Source organism: Microcebus murinus, chromosome 19, assembly GCF_040939455.1.
Source record: "Microcebus murinus isolate Inina chromosome 19, M.murinus_Inina_mat1.0, whole genome shotgun sequence".
In the NCBI taxonomy this organism is placed as follows: Eukaryota; Metazoa; Chordata; class Mammalia; order Primates; family Cheirogaleidae; genus Microcebus; species Microcebus murinus.
This window is the reverse complement of record NC_134122.1, coordinates 16786977-16806878: the sequence shown is the minus strand read 5'-3', so window position 1 is coordinate 16806878 and position 19902 is coordinate 16786977. Positions and strand designations below refer to the sequence as shown.

The 19902-nt window shown below is 43.1% G+C and overlaps 1 protein-coding gene across 1 annotated transcript in view; it reads left to right on the top strand.

The window, feature by feature from the left end:
• Nucleotides 1-18949, top strand: part of USP31 (ubiquitin specific peptidase 31) — a 67100-nt gene extending 48151 nt beyond the window's left edge. The window contains exons 12-16 of the mRNA XM_012780207.2: nucleotides 1361-1480; nucleotides 3858-4083; nucleotides 8627-8785; nucleotides 10590-10742; nucleotides 13005-18949. Of these exons, the coding sequence (XP_012635661.2) occupies nucleotides 1361-1480; nucleotides 3858-4083; nucleotides 8627-8785; nucleotides 10590-10742; nucleotides 13005-14575 (2229 nt within the window). The 3' untranslated portion in view covers nucleotides 14576-18949. The remainder of the gene's footprint in view (nucleotides 1-1360; nucleotides 1481-3857; nucleotides 4084-8626; nucleotides 8786-10589; nucleotides 10743-13004) is intronic.
• The last annotated feature ends 953 nt before the right edge of the window (nucleotides 18950-19902 follow it).

Here is a 19902-nt window from a genome sequence, read left to right as displayed (position 1 = left end):
CTTGCCAGATGACACTTGTTCCAGTCTGACCTTTTGATTCACTCCCACTCACCCAAACTCTGTCCCTCCCCATTTTTCTGACAAACATAATTGAGTCTCCTTGTCATGAAAAACATCTCCTCAGTTTGCTTCCCTTCGAAGTTACCATACCAGTCTTTCTCCTCTTTTCTGCCTAATTTTGCCATTATTGGTTTCAACTCTTTTCACTCACTCACTCCAAAACCACTTGTGTGTCTGACTTGCAAGTATCATTTTGGATGTTGCTTTCTGATGTTCTCGGTGTCCCCAGTTTGCTCAGTTCAGTGGCCTCTGCTTAGTCTTTGTTTGACCTGTCTAGAGGATGGTGGCCCTCATGACTACCCATCTTGTCACCCTCTTTTCTTGGTATGCATAAAAGGGAAGGCTTCAGATTTGCCTGTTGTTCTGATTGTGCATCCTCAGGCTCTGCTGGGTTTCCAGTTTTGGTGTTTCCCTTAAAAATGGGCAGTCCCCAAGATCCTGTCCGTGGCTCCTTTCTCCCCCATCTCGGTGGGCATTGTCATCCTTTCCCAGGGCTTCTCTTACCTCATCATGTTGACAATCCCAGATCCGATGTATCCTCTGAACTTCAGAGTAGTTTAAATCTTTCACCTGTTAACACCTCTGACATGTCCCCATCTTGAAATCCTTCCTTGCAGAGATCATGTATGTGGACTTGGGACCTCAGATTGACATTGAGAAAGTTCTTGTTGATAGCAGGAGGGGAAGGACTGTTTAGAACAGTTTAATGCTTGAGGGAGAGAACAGTTAGGAGACTCGAAGAAGTCCAGGGAGAGAAGGCGTGAGGGTTCTGAATTAAGGTGGCGTTTGTGGGCATGGAGAGGAGGAGACAGTTGGGAGAAGCAGCAGAGAGATTTACTTCGGATGGACATGGAGCAGGAGGAAGAGGGAAGGGTTGGGGGTTTGGGATAACCCTCTGTGTTCTGCCTTTGGTGGGTGGTGGTGGTGGTATTTGCTGAGGTAGGACATACAAGACATGGAGAAAGGAACCATGTTGATGGCAAGGTGACAAGTTAAGTTTGGGGGTTTGGGGATATGCTGAGTACTCTGCTTCTGTGACATCTAACATCCGTTATACAATATTTACCAATTTAGCCACCCCTCTTTGAGGGATAATCTATTCAGCAAACCAAATATATTTAGAATTTGGTGCCAGCTCTGGCCTCTTCAATTGTGCAATTCCATTGACTGCCATCATATGCAGTTTCCAGAGAGATTCTGCGTTGTACCATGCCCTGGCTGAGACATTAGTCTGGCTGTGTCCCTTAACAAGGTCTTGCATTGAGTGGCGCTTCATGGAAGTCATGCTTTTTGTTTTCAGCTTGCCCCAGATGATGCCTGGCGTTGCCCACACTGTAAGCAGCTGCAGCAAGGGAGCATTACATTAAGCCTGTGGACTCTGCCTGATGTGCTTATTATACATCTAAAGAGATTTCGACAGGTAAGGAAATCCTCTGCAATAGGGAAAACATAGGGAAAAAACAGCCATGACCAGGCTTTTTATGCCCTCTGCTGATGGGCTAGGTGGAGTCTTTGGTGTCTCTGTTTGATTGACTCCTGTCTGTGTATGTTATAGACACATATTTGCCCCTATATTTGGGGTTGCATTTTGTTCTTTCTCAAAGCAAAATTTGACCATCCTGTGACCCTTTAAATCATAAATATTTTAGTTCATATTGCCTTTGTTCTTGAAGGTTTGCTTTAGATTTGTAAATGTTTGTGCCTAAATTTTGGTATGGTACTTTGGGATTTAAAAAAAAGTAAGTAGAGGTCTTTTCTGGGGGAGGTAGATTCTATTTCTGTCTAATGTAATTAATGGGTGTTGTCCTGCTCCAAGAGGCTGTTGTATAGTTGGGGAAGATGAATCATAAATATACACAAAGAAAGTCTGCTTTGAGTTGTATTACTTTGTGAGTCGGTTTTTCCAAAAAGGCTGTCTATTCCCTGAGGTTAGGATTGTCCTAGACAGCCCCGTCGTAAGAGAGGTAAATGGGAAGTAAACATTGGCAGAGTCTGCAAGGCCTGATGTTAGAAAGGTTTGTACTGAAAGATGAGTAGGCTCTTCCCAGGCGAGGTGGGAGCAGGGATGCACGCATGGAATGGCATAGGGAGCAGTGTGTGTGCAAAGCCTGGTGCCCTGCGGGAGCATAGCACATACAAAAGGCGGAAAGTGGGCCAGCCCGGCTGGTGCCCCAGAGGGTGGGATGGTGGTGGGAATTGAGGTGGAAGAGGTGGCGGAGGCTGGTTGTCCTAGCAGACCCTTGTAACAGAGTTCTGTTACCTTAATGTTCAGGATTCCAATGAAGGGTTTTAAGCAGAAAAGCAGCACTACCAGATGTGCATATTGAAAAGACCATCTGGCTGTTGTGTGAAGACCAGATTAGAGGCTACAAGAATGAAGACAGGGAGACCTGAAGGAGGCCATTGCAGTCATCCAGGGGTGGGCTGCTAATGGTTTGGAACAGGGCTGTGGCAGTGGAGATGGGGAGACGTGGATAGATTCAAGAGATGTTTAGGACTCATGGAGAAAGCAGAGATGTCAGCGTTGGCACACACGATCCCACGGCCAGGACTTTTTCACAGAGGTTTGGGGTTCAGCTCTGATCATAGTGAAGAGTGGGTGTTGGCCTTCCCCTGCATACTTCCTTTGGGATCTGCAGGTAGAAAGGTGGTTGGGGGTTTGGGTCCCTGCCTTCTCTGTCTCCTTCCACTACTGCAGACTGATGTCCTCTGCTTTCTGTTTCTTTGGAAGGCACAGCATCGTCTTTCCAGCACCCTAGACTCAAACCTGCGGTGTGGTCTTTGACTGTCCCTCTCATCTAGGCAGTCACTTCCTCAACTTAGTTGTGCCTCTTCATTGCTTCCTTCTCCCCATTCTTGCTGTCACCCTGCCAGTTCAGACTTTTTGTTGCTTTTCAGCTGGTTCCAGTTGCAGTGTCCTTTAATTGATTTCTTAGCCTCCATTGCTCTCCCCTTTGTAACATGTTTTAGGCACTGCTTATATGGTTCTTCACCCACCACTCTGGGGACATCACCTCTACCATTAAAGCCTCAGTGCTTCCCCCTTAGTTACAAGAGTAATATCCAAATTCTTCAGCCTGGCCTTTCTGACCTTTGACAATCCATCCTCCCCTTCTTTTATCAACATTTTTCTTCCTTTAATAGATCCCTACATAGCTCCTCTGGGTGAGCATATCCATGCCTGATTAATTTTTTAAAGTTCCCATAGACGCAGGAAACGTTCTGTAAATATCTATTGAACTGAAGGTTGGATGTCAAAGGATTTTCCTATGGATTTAATGGAAAATACAGATTAGCCAAGATTATCAAATAGATGAATATATTAAGCTAAGTCAGTGTTAACTTTCAATGTACTTGTTGGAGGAGTTGGGACTAAAGGGCCACTGCTTGTTGAATGGCTTTTCTGTGCCAGGCGCTGTGGTTTGCCTTTCACATAGTTGGCACTTCATTAATTTTCATGCCTCTGTGACAGACGTATCGGAATGAATCACCTGGAATTGTATTTTTTGTAAGTCGAAAGTCTAAAAACCCTTTAATAGACAAGGAAATGAAGACTCAGGCTCATTTACCCGCTTTATGCAGTTCCTCACTGGTTCCACTTTTCGTGGTACTGAACCCCGTACCTCTAAATAGTTAAAAACTATTTGTCTGTTTCCCTGTTTTGTTATGTGTCTTGGGAAACATCAGATAGGTAACTCAAACCACTTTATCTGATAGGATCCACATTCCACCCTAAACGAATCTGCCCTCTGTTTGCATTAAAATATCATCAGAACTTGTTTTTCTTCTTGCAACAGGAAGGAGACAGGCGTATGAAACTTCAGAACATGGTCAAGTTCCCCTTGACTGGCCTGGACATGACACCTCATGTGGTTAAGAGAAGCCAGAGCAGCTGGAGTTTGCCATCCCATTGGTCCCCGTGGAGACGGCCCTATGGACTTGGAAGGGACCCTGAGGACTACATCTATGACCTGTATGCTGTGTGCAATCATCATGGCACCATGCAAGGGGGGCACTACACAGGTCTGCAGTGCGAGAGGCCGCGTGTCTGTGCTGGCGAGTCCTTCAGACGGGTTTGCTTGTGACAGAGTGACCTGGCTTTCGAGCCTCACTTTCCCTTCGGAGAGTCAGTGTGCCACCTCTGAGGGCAGTTTCCAGCCTCTAGATCTCTGTCCAAGAGCAAATAAACTAAAATGCTTCCTTTTCTTCCTGAGTCGGATTATCTAGTGGTTATCTGACTAGGGAATGGTGTGTGCAGATAACATTGTCTGATCAATGAGGATTCACTCTTTGTTCACCTAACTTGTACTCTCTACTTTTTTGAGGTTCTGACTTCTCCCTTATTTGGAAAGATTGTGAACCACTTTTTCTTTTTTCTTAAGAAATGAGGTCTAGCTATGTTGCCTAGGCTGGGGTGCAGTGGTTATTGACAGGTTTAATCATAGCTTACTACATTCTCAAAATCCTGGGCTCAAATGATCTTTCTGCCTCAGCATTCCAAGTAGCTGGTTGACAGGCACGCACCATTGCACCCGGCTTTTGGAACCACTTTTGTAGTAGTGTCTTTTCAGTGACTTGGAAGGGTTTTTCTTTTTGTGTTTTAAGGTTAAATATACTTTTTCATTTAAGGCTCACTGTAGCCTCAAACTCCTGACCTCAAGCGATCCTCCCACCTTCGTCTCCTAAAATGCTATTATTACAGGTGTGAGCCATCGTGCCTGGCCACATTTTCATTTATAAAAGTAACCGTCTTCATCATATGACATTTAGAGGCTAGAGGTGGAAAGAATACCATCACCTGTGAGCTTATCATGCAAAGATAACCCTTGATAACATTTTAAAAAATCGTGATAAAATATCCATAACAAAATTTAACCATGTTTACATTTACAGTTCAGTGGCATTAAGTATGCTCACATTGTTGTGCAACCGTCATCACTCTCCGTCTGCAGAACTTTTTTCATCTTCTCAAATGGAAACTCTAGACCTATTAAACACTAACTCTCTATTTCCCCCACTCCTCAGCCCCTGGCTACCACCATTCTACTTTCTGTCTCTATGAAATTGACCTCACTAGGAACCTCTCATAAATGGAATCATTCAGTATTTGTTCTTTTGTGACTGGTTTATTTCACTTAACATAATGTCTGTAAGGTTCATCCATGTTGGCATGTGTCAAAATGTCCTTTTTAAGGCTGAATGATGTTCCATTGTATTAAATATGTAGGTAATATTTTGATATCTATAAGTTTTTGCCATTATTTTGCACTATCATGATTATATTGGTGTGTTTTGTTTACGTGAACATTTGTTGAGCACCTCATCTCTAGCTTGTACTGGGCTCTATGACATCAGAGATGAATAGTTCCCAATCTCTGTCTTCTGGGAGTATAATCAGTAGGCAGAGATGTAGGTACAAACACAATTTAAAAGGAGGAGTGACATATAATAGATTCTGTGGTGCAAGTGTGACCAGTGTGTAGAGGTGGGGACCAGAGGAGAAGAGGGGTCAGAGTGTGCTGGAGGGGCAGGAGAAGATTTGGGATTAGTAGCCTGCTGTCCACACTCCAGCACCTGATGGGCCAGCGAGTGGGTGGACAGGTAAACAGAATCGAGAAGAGAAGTGTTCAGAATCAGAGGAGTGCAGTGAGGTGCACAGAGCATGTACATGCGTCTGTGCCCTGAGCTTCACGCTTAGTATTGTAGCAAAAGTGTTTTGATGTTGGCCTTTAATTTTTATAAACACTATTTTTTTTTTTTTTTTTTTTTTTTTTTTGAGACAGAGTCTCACTTTGTTGCCCAGGCTAGAGTGAGTGCCGTGGCGTCAGCCTAGCTCACAGCAACCTCAAACTCCTGGGCTCAAGCAATCCTCCTGCCTCAGCCTCCCAAGTAGCTGGGACTACAGGCATGCGCCACCATGCCCGGCTAATTTTTTTTTTTTATATATATATCAGTTGGCCAATTAATTTCTTTCTATTTATAGTAGAGACGGGGTCTCGCTCTTGCTCAGGCTGGTTTTGAACTCCTGACCTTGAGCAATCCGCCCGCCTCGGCCTCCCAAGAGCTAGGATTACAGGCGTGAGCCACAGCGCCCGGCCTATAAACACTATTTTTAATGACCACAGAATATTCTGTTGATAGATCTCTAATGTTATATAACCATTCCCCATTACTGGACATCTATATTGTTTCTGGTTTTTAACTTTTAATGTAACACTGTTGAATATCTCTGTGCATATTCACTTTCTAAATTTTAATTTGGTTAATTTCCTTGAGATTGAGTCTAAGAAAAGGAATTATTGGGTTTAAGGGCATGTGTGAGCCTTTTGGAGGCCAGGCGGATTTTAGGGCTTTGTCTATTTACATGGTGGTGGATATGAGGATAATACTATTAATTTGGTTACCTGTATGGGTAGCCAGGACTTGGATTTCTGCATCCTTCACACCCAGTGTATTACACATGTCTACTCTCAGGGAGTTCCTTCCTTCCTTCATTCAGTAGTTTCTGTAAGACCCGCTTCTCATGCTTAGGCCATACCACTGCTTTTCTAGTATGTAAAATGTTTAGAGTCTTGGTTTAGAGAACATTTTAAATACTCAGCATTGTTGAATTGAAGGTACTCTGTTTTTTTAAGTTTTCATTTGGAACGTTTATCTTGATGTGTCCTTCATTTTGCACTTAGTGCTAGCTGTAAATCCATAGTATGTGTCCGGCTGATTCTAGAGCAGTGCTTCTCATACTATCTGTGATAAAGAACTTGTTTTCTTCTACCTTAAAATTTCCAGTCCTTCATGAACCAATACTTTTGTAAAAATACAATAAAAATTCTGTAGGAGTATCAGATTGCTATAAAAGTTTTTAAATGCTTATCTCCAATTTGGTGCTTCTCTTTGTGGGCTAGCTTCAGTCTGTAAGTCACAATTTGAGTAGCAGTGGCCTAGAAAATACTTCAGAAGATGGTGCTAGGAAGAAAAGCAAGTAGAATTATTTTGTAAATACATGTAGTTTACCCATTGATGAGTTACTGTGCTGCCTTAGTTTCCCCACTGTGACTGGGAACAGACTCTCCTGAAGAGAAACAGGCTAAAACTAGTGCAAGGTTGTCACCCTGTCTTGGGCGTGTTCCCCCCGCCCCCCACAGCTCTGCTCCCACTCTCCACTTCATCACTAGCTGGGTCATTTGTACGTCAAGCCTGGCCTGACACCATTGGCCAAACAATTCTTGTTTTTTTTTATAGCTCCATTTGTTGCTTGTAGCCTCACTTATCTCCCTTTCCGGTTCTGGTGACTTCTTGGCTACAAATGACCTCTCTCCCTGCACTCATAGATTATAATTCTGCTCTTTGGGGGGACCTGTCTGGTGCAGCCCTTCCTTGCCTGAGTCCCTTTGATCGCTTGAGGTAACATACCTGCAAAAGGAATTGTGGCCTATTGAAGGAGTCACTCCTGGTGGCTCCCAGGACCTTACATGCCCTGTCTCTGGAGTCATGCTGAGTCTATTCCAGCATTCAGCTAAATAGCACTCATTCATTCTCACCCCAATAAATGGATATTTTTAGAAAATGTGAGAATGTACCTTTCTCCATCAGGCTTGTAACACCCCTTGATAGATCCTTACAGGATGACTTGGCTTCATGAATTCTTTTGTCTGCTCTTGCTGGAACTTGAATGCTCTTTATTTCTAGCTGAGGCTTAGACTTTGAACTGGAGAGAGGGCCTCATGCATTTGTGAGCTACTCTGTTCTCAGTTTGCCAGGGAACTTCCATGGAACATTGTTTGTGCTCCCCGCTGCGGGAAGCAGGTTAGGGTAGGGGTTTAAATGCAAGCTCAAGGACTAGATAAACTCAAAATGAGCCAGACTCTGCTATTCACCCACCACATGACCTTGGACAAGCCAGTTAATCTTTTTCATCCTCTGAAAATTGGGAGTCATAATGGCACAAATCTAAGGATTGAATGAGATGCTTGGGATATAATAGGTATTAAACAAATATTAGCTGCTGCTATCATTAATATTGTTACTTCTGTTCATATTATTTTCTGTCTCTAATAGATCGTAAAATGTTACAACATGCTTAAATCAGAGTTTCTTAACCTTGGCACTGTTGACATTTTGGCTGGATAATTCTGTGTTGTGGGTTGCTGTCCTGTATATTGTAGGATGTTTAGCAGCATCCCTGGCCTCTACCCACTAGAAGACAGTAGCACTCTTCCCCACCCCCCAGTTGGTGACAATAAAAAATGTCTCCATTCTCCATTCATTGCCACATGTCCTCTGCAGGGCAAAATTGTCCATGGTTGAGACCCACTGGTTTAAGTATATTGTGTTTTCTAAGATGAAATAGAACTGCATCTACTTGGAATAGTTTGGAATTTCTTGAAACATTTTGCCTGACTATGATATGGAATTTGAGATTTAAAAAAAAAATCTCTTCCCAGGTGACTACATGCAGCCTTAAAAAGTTCTTCATTTAGTTATATAAGCCAAAGAGATGGTGTCTGAGGGTGGGATGGAATGGCAGGTTCAGCCTACCCTGATTCTAATGGTGGGCTCTCTTTGGCAGCATACTGTAAGAACTCTGTGGACGGCCTCTGGTATTGCTTCGATGACAGCGATGTGCAGCAGCTGTCGGAAGATGAGGTCTGCACGCAGACGGCCTACATCCTCTTCTACCAGAGGCGGACAGCCATACCGTCATGGTCGGCCAACAGCTCAGTGGCAGGTGAGGCTGACTATAATTCTTAGGCAGTTTCTTTCCAGAACAGATTATAATTAATGGTCCGGAGGACTTCTCTAGAGGGTCTCATGACCCTATCAGTTTAATCAGATTAATTGTCACATTTCCATTTAACCTGGAAACCAGAAAGATTGCAATCAAGGAAATGGTGGAGTGTGAGAGCAGCTGTGGACCAGCAGAGTTCACGTGGGGCCGGGGGTAGGACCTGGCTCAGAGAAAGCTCTTGAGGTTTCCTTGCAGAAAAAATGCACGAATGAGCTGAAAAGCAACATGGCATGCTACCCTGATGCCTTTTCCTTGGGTTATCCTAGACTAAGGCCCATCTGAGCCATGAAGTTACCATCTGCAATATGGATGTAATAATAACACCTACCCCATGTGGTCATTGTAGGATCCAGTTAGGCAAATATATGTGAAAGCACCTTGTAAGAGGTAATGTACCACTACTAGAAATAGTCCATTTTTCCAATCCGAAGATTGGCCTATTCTGTTAGGGGAAGGATTGACAACTATAATAATGTTCGTTAGCTTGGGTTCAGCCTGATGGAATCTGTCCTGTTCTGTTTAATAAACACAGGAACCAGTGACCACACTTGCTGTGGATGCAGCCACACCTAATCCAAACAAGGGGATGCATGCTTCTTAATGTAGAGTTTGACTTTAAGAGAATATGACAGAGGACTGAGGCATGGTAATGTGTGATCAGGTTAATGAATATTAATCCTTGCTCCTCTCAAAGCTTGGAAGGGATGAGTTCAAAGCAGCTGAATGGAAGCATCTCTTCAGCAGGAAACCCCATCCAGTGTGTAGCTAGTCACTCACTCAAGAGAAAGTGGGGACTTTAATGGTATCATGCCTTCCCTCAGTGCTTGCCAGAGTCTGAAATATTCTCAGAAGTGGCAGCGTCTTGAGGTCTACTTGAGACAGTCATGCTGCTTCGTGTACTCAGTTTCAAGAGCAGTTTTTGTTGCCCTATTAAATATTTAAGACCATCCCAGAAACAGGACAGATTGACATAAAGCTGTGTGTACATATGTGTATCATTAATATTATGGAAATGGTTAAAATTTCCTACAAAACAGGCTAAAAAAAAGTACACTGTCACTTGCTCTCTTCTCTGCATGTTAGAAGTATTACTGCAAGTGTTTAGAACAGTGCCTGGCATGTAGGTGCTTGATAAATATTTGTAGAATGAATGTGTGGATGATTGTCTGTTCCATTCTCTTGCCAATTCTTTTAATTCTTTTTTTGAGACAAGCACTATTACCCAGATGGAGTGCAGTGGCGTCAGCATAGCTCACAGCAACCTTAAACTCCTGGGCTCAAGCAGTCCTCTTGCCTCAGCTGGGACTCCAGGTGTGAGACACCACGCCGGCTAATTTTTCTATTTTTTATAAAGATGAGTTCTTGCTGTGTTGCTCAGGCTGGTCTCCAACTCCTGGGCTCAAGTCGTCCTCCTGGATTCGCCTCCCAAAGTGCAAGGATTATAGGAGTGAGCCTCTGTGCCCGTTCTCTCTTGCCAGTTCTTGGCATTATGGAGTGTTCATCCCTGTACTTGCATTTTAATACTATAAGAACCACATGTGCGGGAGTCTGCCTTCCATTTTTTCATCTTAACTGAGGATGTTCAGGTAGACCTGACACTACGTGGGGGCTGGAAGTTAATGCCGATCTTGGGGTGAGGACATCAGCCACCCCAGCTGAGCTCGCAGCACCTTCACGAGGGTATACGGCACAGGCTGGTCACGGGACCCTGGCCTGACCTTTGTCCCCGCTTCTTCCTTGGCAGGCTCAACGAGTTCTTCCTTGTGTGAACACTGGGTGAGCCGGCTCCCGGGGAGCAAGCCAGCCAGCGTGACCTCTGCAGCTTCCTCCAGACGCACCTCCCTGGCCTCGCTCTCAGAGTCCGTGGAGATGGCTGGGGAGAGGAGTGAAGATGACGGTGGGTGTGGTCTTTGGTGGCAGATTTCCAAAATGGTAACTCACAGACACAGACAGCAAAGGGTCCCTCCTGTTTAGGAGCTAAGTCCCAAGGACATTGCAGGAGAATGCAAAGAGCTCCAGAGGGTGGCGCTACATAGCTTCAGGTTACAATACTAAGAAGTAACATTTTATGTAAACAGGGTCATTTGCTTTTCCTCTGTGACCCAGGACTTGCTCCTCCCACTTCATTGTTTACCTCTCTTAAGGCCCAGTGTGGAGGCTGTGCTTTAATTTATTCAGAGTGCCTTTAGCTCAGAATAGCTGCAAGGGGCTCAGAGAGGTTGTGCTTTGCCCTAGGCTGGCTGGTGAGGGGTCGCTGTTCCAGACCTTGTGCTCCCATCTTTCCACCATGCTGCTGTCTGTGGAGGCAGCTGTGGCATGCTCTCTTTAGAAACATCTAGAACAAAAGCTGTTGCCTTTGCATAAAGGTAGTTGTTAAGAATTCTGAAGAGAGTCATAATGTAAAACTTTGAAAATGTGATAAAAATTGAACTCTGCCTTTTTTTTTTTTTTTTTTTTTTAAATGGCCAATTAATTTCTTTGTATTTATAGTAGAGACGGGGTCTCGCTCTTGCTCAGGCTGGTTTTGAACTCCTGACCTTGAGCAATCCGCCCGCCTCAGCCTCCCAAGAGCTAGGATTACAGGCGTGAGCCACCGAGCCCGGCTCTTTTTTTTGTTTTTTAAACTTTCACTTAACCACCTGAGTGATGGATAGCAGGACAGACCTGAGTTCTGACAGGGACCCCAGGTGGTGTGGGAGGATCAGGCAGCCAAAGTACGGGGAGCTGGAAGGAGGAGAGAGTGAGCTCAGCTTCCGTAATGAGCTAAGTGACTCATCTTTCAACAAGTCTCACTCTGGGGCCAGCATTTCGATTGCTGTAATCTGCTTCTAGCGGTGATGGATAATTCTGGGAAAAGGAAACGGAGTGAGAATTGTAGGAGATTGGAAGGAGAATGCCAGATGAGGAGATCTGCGCTGTAGCTCTAGCTCTGCGACCTCTTCTGGCTTATTGCTTTACGTGTAAAATAAGACCGTTGGAATATGATGGCTGCTCTCCTAGCTCCTTGCATTTTATGAAAAACTGACTAGGTGAACCTTTGCTTGTTTAGGTAGAGGTTATTTTCAACACATACTTTAAACTTAGAATTCACTGTCATTTTAATAAGAAGCCTAGATATGGTTTGCGGCTATTTTTAAACAGTGCAGTTGGTGAAATCAATATCCTCTCAAGCATCATCATCATATAATGGTGCTGAGTGGTGCCCACAGAACAGAGCCTATCTCCAAGGATCTTAGACAGCAGTTTATAAATACCACAGCTACAGTATCAAGTATGTATGGAATTTAATTTAGAATATTTTCTTCGGAAGTTTTAAGCCACTCCAAAAAGGAGTGTATTGTTTTAATTATGAATATTTTCTTTGAAAGTTTTAAGTCACTCAGGATAGGAATATGTTGTATCCAGATCTCTTTGGTTCTTCTCACTGATCCACTTTTATAGTCAACAATTATGGGCCAGCTCACATGCGGTATTGAGGGGAGGTCAGGGGGTTATGGGTTCTGATGTTAGCTCTGCATTTAATTATTTGTATAATCTTGGTCAAGGACTTCACTTTTGTGAGCCTGAGGTGTCCTTCAGTAAGGTAAAGAAGCTGGATCAATAGCTCACGTTTAGTGAGCACTGGTGGAGTGCTAGGTGCCCTATTGGGCACAGGACTTTTAAGATTTTATTTAGTTCTCACAGTAGCCCTGTGAGTTATACCAGGGGTCAGCAAAGTACAGCCCACAGGCCAAATAGAGCCCGCTGCCTTTTTCATAAAAAAGGTTTTCTTGGACTGCAGCTGTGCCCATTTGTTTCTGAGTCACCTGTGGTTGCTTTCATGCTACAGTGGCAGAGTAGAGTGGTTGGCCCGCAGAGCCTAACATCTTTACACCCTGGCCCTTTACAGGAAAAGTATGTTGCATCCTGATGTAGAGGAAGGAGGTGAAGAGAATAGTTTGCTGATCTTTGAGTTAGAATGTCCCTGTTTTATAGATAAAGGGAACTGGGCTCAGAGAAGTTGAAGCCACATGGGTGCTCCTTGACCCCACCTGGGCTGGCACTGAAGGTCATGTTCCTATCATTCCATCGCTTACCTTTGTTGCAGCTTCAGTATCTCAGGATATTACTAGAATGTTTTGTTGGTTTAGCTTAACAGTATTCTCTTTGCCATGTTCAGGAGGCTTTTCAACTCGACCGTTTGTAAGAAGTGTCCAGCGTCAGAGCTTGTCATCCAGATCTTCTGTCACCAGCCCCTTGGCCGTCAATGAAAATTGCATGAGACCTTCCTGGTCCCTGTCTGCTAAGCTGCAGATGCGCTCCAATTCTCCATCCCGATTCTCGGGGGACTCTCCAATTCACAGCTCTGCCTCCACCTTGGAGAAGATCGGGGAGGCGGTGGATGACAAGGTCTCCATCTCTTGCTTTGGTAGCTTGAGGAACCTTTCTAGCAGTTACCAGGAACCAAGCGATAGTCACAGTCGTCGTGAGCACAAGTCTGTGGGCCGGGCCCCTCTGGCTGTCATGGAAGGTGTGTTCAGAGATGAGTCGGACACCTGCAAATTGAACTCCAGTGTTGCAGATACTCAGAGCAAACACTCAGCACAAGGGGATCACTTGCCCCCTGTCTCTGATCCATTTGATAACAATAACCAGATTGCTTATGTAGATCAGAGCGATTCTGTAGACAGCTCTCCAGTCAAAGAGGCAAAACCCCCCAGCCGCCCAGGCTCACTGAAAAAGAAACCAGAGAGCACAACCAAGAGATCCCCCAGTTCCAAAGGTGGTACTGAGCCAGATAAAAGCTTGCGGAAGGGGAGACCAGCCTTGGCAAGCCAAGAATCATCTCTTTCAAGTACATCTCCTTCTTCTCCTCTTCCTGTAAAAGTTTCTCTAAAGCCTTCCCGCTCTCGAAGCAAAGCAGATTCCTCTTCCAGGGCCAGTGGAAGGCATTCATCCCCTGCCCTTGCCCAGTCCAAAAAGGAGTCATCACCCAAATCCCAGGACTCTGTGTCGTCTCCTTCACCGCAGAAGCAGAAGTCGGCTCCTGCCCTCGCTTACACTGCTTCTTCCACATCTGCCAAAAAAGCCTCGGGCCCTGCCACGAGGAGCCCCTTCCCTCCTGGGAAAAGCAGGACTTCAGACCGGAGCTTAAGCAGAGAGGGCTCTAGACAAAGCCTGGGTTCCGACAGAGCTAGCATCAGCTCCACCTCCAAGCCCAACTCCCCTCGCGTGAGCCAGGCCAGAGCTGGCGAGGGCAGAGGGGACGGGAAACACGTCAGGAGCTCGTCCATGGCCAGCCTGCGCTCTCCCAGCACGAGCGTGAGGTCTGGTCTGAAGAGGGACAGCAAGTCTGAGGACAAGGGGCTGTCTTTCTTCAAGTCAGCCTTGAGACAGAAGGAAACCCGGCGGTCAACTGATCTTGGCAAGACAACCTTGCTCTCTAAAAAGGGTAGCGGGAGCTCTGTCAAGTCAGTCTGTAAGAACGCTGTGGATGACAAGGCAGAGAAAGGCCACCAGCCTCCAGGTTCCCAGCAGCCAAATGCAAATGCAGTTGGAAAAGAGCAGCTTGTCTCCAAGGACCCTGCTTCTGCTAAACATTCCCTGCTGTCCACTCGCAAATCCAAGTCTTCCCAGCTAGATTCTGGAGTTCCCCCATCTCCTGGTGGCAGGCAGTCTGCTGAGAAATCCTCAAAAAAGTTATCTTCTAGCATGCAAACCTCTGCACGGCCTTCTCAAAAACCTCAGTGATATTTCTGCAATCCAAGTGTTTTATCTGTAAAGATGTTTATTTATTTAGATCCCCTCCCCACCCACCAGAGCCCTCTATGCTTTTGTTTTGTATTTTTTGGGTCACGTGCCTGATGTGTGTATGTGCGTTCTTGCGTGTGTGTGTGTGTATGTGTGTATGAGAGAGAGAGAGAGAGGAGAATTCAATTGCAAATTGTTAAAAGCGTCGCCTTATTCTGCCATTGAACCAAATAACAGCCATAGGCAAAGCATTGTTACCAAGCTAACTGGAATAATTGTAGATGATACCCTGGATGGTCCCTTCAGCAATTGTACATATTTCTTTCTAGAGAACTCTAATGACTTTCGTTGGACATGAGGGTTTTGAAACCTGTGAATCAGTTAAGCTATCCTTAGTGTAGAGAAGGGTGAATTATTCGACTTGGGTTTCTTCTGAGCTGGATTTGTCGTTACTGTGGATTGTCAGTTGGCACCAGGAGCTCTAAAAACTGTGACGCGAACAATGAAACCAGTGGAGGGAAAAATGTTGCTTGCTGCACTTTCGCCCCATCTACCAGTCTTTGTAAAGGGCAATATTTTAACACTAATGTTTCTCAGGTATATACTCAGCTAGTCTAGGCTGGATGCACATCAGTCAGTGGGTTAAAGAGGGAGGTGACATGTGGGTGACTGTCATTTTTCCTACTGCCACAGATAGACATTGTGGAGGTAGAAACAAAGCCTTTCGCTACCTTCATATTGCAGAGGTGTGTGCACCATCACCTGTCTTGACTTTTGGAATATGTCCTAAGAGGTGGCACATTGGATAGCCAGAAAGCTAGTCACTAGGAGTTAATTTTTTTTCCTTCTAAATTTACTAGGTAAGGCCATTGGGATTTTGCACTGTGGTAAGTAGAGGAGTTAACACCTTTGACAGATTCCTGGAAAAAAATGGATTCTTAACTCTGTACCATTTTCCTTCTCTGGTGTGCTTTTTTTCTGTTAGGTGTTAAAAGCTCCATGCTGTCCTGTGTTTGCATGCTCATGTTTCCTCGTCTCCTAACTTGGAGAAGAAAGAAATTACCTACTGCCAAAAGTCCACGATGGTACATTGAAGTGATGTGTAACAAAGTATTAGATACGCACTTCAGATCCTGCTTGTTAGTCTTAGTTATAATGCTTTTTAGTAACTCATTTCTTTCTTATTTGTGCTTAAGATTTGCTCTTATGCCCAGAACTTACAAGCAGGATTTGGAGTATGTTCCATCTAGCAGTGTCAGTGCAAATTGCATTTCTTATCAAGGAAAAGTAGAATCTCACAATAGTCTCACAGATAAGCAAAATACATAGTTTTTCAAGCTTTTGGGAGGTCTCCTGGCAATAGTTTCCTGATGAATTTTTACCTTTTTTTTTCTTTTTCTATTTTTTTTAATGTCAAGAGAGTCATGGTCCTAATTCTCTTTGAATAGCATTTGTCACTTTGCCATAAAATACAGCATGCTAAGTTTATGTGCTTTTAAATATTAACTTTTTTTGTCATAAACTCTTGAAGTTCTTCCTGAACTGTTGGTGCACAGATCATTTATAATCTCCCTTTTCAGTATTGCTGTGTATGAAGTAACTACAACACATATGCATGCATAGCTATGAAATTCTGCACTGCCCTTTTTTTTCTCTTAATTTCTTTCCAAGAATACCTCTTGGGAAATATTTTTGGTAGGTTACTTTATTTTGCTGCTAATATGAGCATTGACCGGTAACTTGCAAGTCTGGAGGTCATTTATGTTGAGGGTAGCTGGAACTTTAGACCCTTGACAACATGTAAGACTTATCTTTTTAGCCTTGTGAAAGTTACCGTAGTGCTCTATGTAATTCATTAAACATGAGCCTGTTGCCAGTGGCACTCAGTCTTGTCCTCAATGCTTCACTAGGTGTCCTCATTTTATTGTACAGATTTCGGTGGTCTCCCACAGCAGCGTTACTGTCCCCTGCTGCAGTACGACTGCAGTGGCTGCCTTCGATACTGTCATTGCTTCCAACAGGCCTGATCAGTGTTTAGCCACTACTCTAGTTTTTTTTGTATCACTTTTATTTCTTGAAAAAGATGTACCAAATATGAGATCATCAATATCAGGAATTGAATATTTGTCTAATTTGAACCTCTCATCTTTGTTTTGTAGGTAGATCTCATTTGAAGTCTCCTATCTGAAGCTCTGAAACAGTCTTAGAATTATAGTTTGATTAGACAAAGGGCTTTAATAACATTTTTTTTTTTCTGGCTATAGTCAGTTAAGCATTACTAAAAACTAGTTTAATTTTCACAGTGGTAAATATTTTTATTCTTGAGTCTTCTAGGAATAAATTTTCCGTGATGTCTAGTGTCTTTAAAAAAAAAAGCCTTCTACAAATCCTTTAATTTTCCATGGCATCTAGAAATAAAATTTCAGTATCTATAAACCGTATGGCTTTTGAGTTTAGTCCTTATTTCAGAGGTAATATAAAAAATCAGGAAGTATTACTGTATTGTCTAGGCATCTTTAAGCTATTTCCTTGGTTGGTAAACAATGAAAATTTCATTATCCCTAACAACTAGGTATATAACTTTAAGCCACAAAAAAAGGATATTTTGCCCAAAAGTTTGGAGGTGCTCTTTGAGGTCTGAGGTGTCTTATGGAAAAAATTGTTACTTGGTTCCATTCAGTTCTTTGATAGGGTTAGGGACTTGGTGTGTGTTTGTTAATTTTCCAAGTGATACTTGGCACAGTGAAGATGTATGTGCTTTGTGTTAAAGATCACCTGCTAAGGATGGTAGGCCTGGGTTTCTGGTTGACAACCAGGTGGGCCTGATTAGAGCAATCATTTCCTGGTAGGTACAAAATAATCACCAAGAGTTGTGTTGCATCTGTGGTGTTTGTTTACTTTATCATATAAGTTTTATTCTTGATTCCTGTAAATATCCAGTGCACTGAGGCCGTCTTTCCTTAAGATGGCACCACAGCTTGGCACCTTGCCTTTGTAATCTCTTAGATAATGTAGAAGCACAAAGAAACCATTAAGCTCTGGTCATCTTAGAGCATCTCTCATCTCTTCTATATTTTCTCATCTTAAAAGCAGCCTAACTGAGAGTAATAATGTGCTGGACCAATAGAAATGGATGTGGGAGTAATTGTGGTATGGTAAGATATTGTAATTATCTGTGAGGCTGCCTTACACGCTTTTGCAATCATTGTTTCATCATTCATTTATTCTGCAAACATTCATTTAGGGCCTGCTTTGTGCTCAAAGGCAAGCAGAAAGCTTCAGGAATCTGCTGTAGCTAAGGAGCCCTGGGAGCACAGTTGATCGAGCAGGGGATGTGGTGATGTCCCAAATAGAGTGACAGTTGTGAACAAAAAGATCAGATGGGTTCTGGCCAATCAGCTAAGGCTTGTGGTTCTCTTGAGCAAGTCTGTTCTGTCTGGAAACCAAAGTGCCCTTCTTCCTCTTGGAGACATTTTATTCTTACATTCATGTTTTCAAACTGAGCTGTCTCTACTATTTGTAGTTGAAAATCATTCCATAGTCACTTCACATTAGAATTTGGTCATCTATGTTTGTGTGAGATGGAGGTGGGGATTTTGGGGGGGTAGTGTGGGGAAAATTGTCATCCTTCTAAATTAACTATCATGAAAAAAATAGGAACAGTATGTAAAGGGAACAGTAGCGGCAGCCTTCAGGGAAAATGGAGCCGAGAAGAGCTGTGAACAAAGCTCATTTACTTCAAATAAATGTGTTTCTTAAAAGATGAGCATCTGATGTTAAATTTCATTCTGAGAAATTAATGAACAGCTGAAATTAATTTTTTCCTATGTAGGTTATTATAATTATTGGATACAAAGATAACTAGTGTTTCTGGGTTGGTTTTTGAGACAGTATGCAAAATCATAAGCACAGTTTTAATAAAACATTCTGGAGTCGCGTGGAACTTTGTGTTATTTGGAGTTGAGAAGGGCAAAATTTACTGACAAAAACCAGTGCCTATCATAAACAGAAAAAGCTGTTACTGTGCAGGCTGTCTTTGTCTTTAATTTCATAAAGGGTACATCATTGTTAAACCTGATGACGTAGTTTGAGGGGAAATGCACTGCTTTTATTTAAGTGACCGCTCATCTCACACTGCCTTCTGATCAACTTTCAAAGTGTTTATTTTTGCAGCTGCATTTTGAGCATGACTAATCATTTTTTTCCCCAACTAATGAAAACAATTTTGCATGGCCTCCACATAGCTCAGAAAGCATGCTCTTACTACCTATGCAGGCAACTAAGTAAAACAGAGAGACTACACTAAATGTTAAGTTTTTAAAAAAATAACTTTTAGATTACGGAGGTCTATTTTTAAATTTGTAATTTTTAAAATGTGACTTAATCATTAGTGTAGAGGAGCATGAATGTGATTTCTTGTTTTGCCCTGCATATGTTTCTCTTTGCTGATTATTTTGATCATTGGGGAGATTGTGCAAAACAGAGTATTTTGCAAGCAGGAATAGAATTGGATATGTTGAACATACATTGTTGGTGTATATACTGTATTTAGCCTGAAGACTTTCCTAAAGTATTTTGTTCTACAAATAACCTGCCATTTTTCTATAGATTTTAATTTTTTATATCTCCTAGGATTCTATTCTGGTCACAAGGAAAGAATGTGGCTTCAAGTAATGCTAACAATTTTGAAATGTTTTTGTAGAGACTTAGAGCTGTTTTGGAAAACTTTAGAGCTTCCCAACTACTGGTCACAATAAGACTAAGCCCATGGAATTTATAGTGTTGTACAGTGGATTAGGTTCTAGATCCATCTCACATTCATTTCAAACCAGTGTTTCCCAATTTTGGGGAGGAAGGGGGTTCATAGCAGACTTGAGAGGCTTTTTTGAATCTCACACATGTTCTCTGACTTGTCTGAGATTGTGAAGCCCAACATTCACTAGAATCATGCAAGGAATTTTTAGAAATACAGTGCCTGGGCCCCACTCCCAAGTTTTTGATCTAATTTAGTGTAGGGGCAGGTCACAGGAACTAGCATGTATTTTAAAGCTCTTGGGTCTCAATTTACAGTCAGAATTGAGGACCACTCTGATATACCTTTACTGAGAATTATGGCGAGAATCACTGCCTTGTGAGGTCCTTAGGAGTGACTCTGATTCCTCGTTTGTGTTGGAGAGACAAAAAAGAAAAAAAATTGAGAACTACTGATATCAAACTCCTGTTTGAAATAAGGGGCCTTTCTGACTCAAGGCCCAATTTGGGAGCTTGGAGCATTTTATGGGTGGGTGGCCTAGCACTTTCCAGTCTGGTGGGATTTGGTGGTCTTG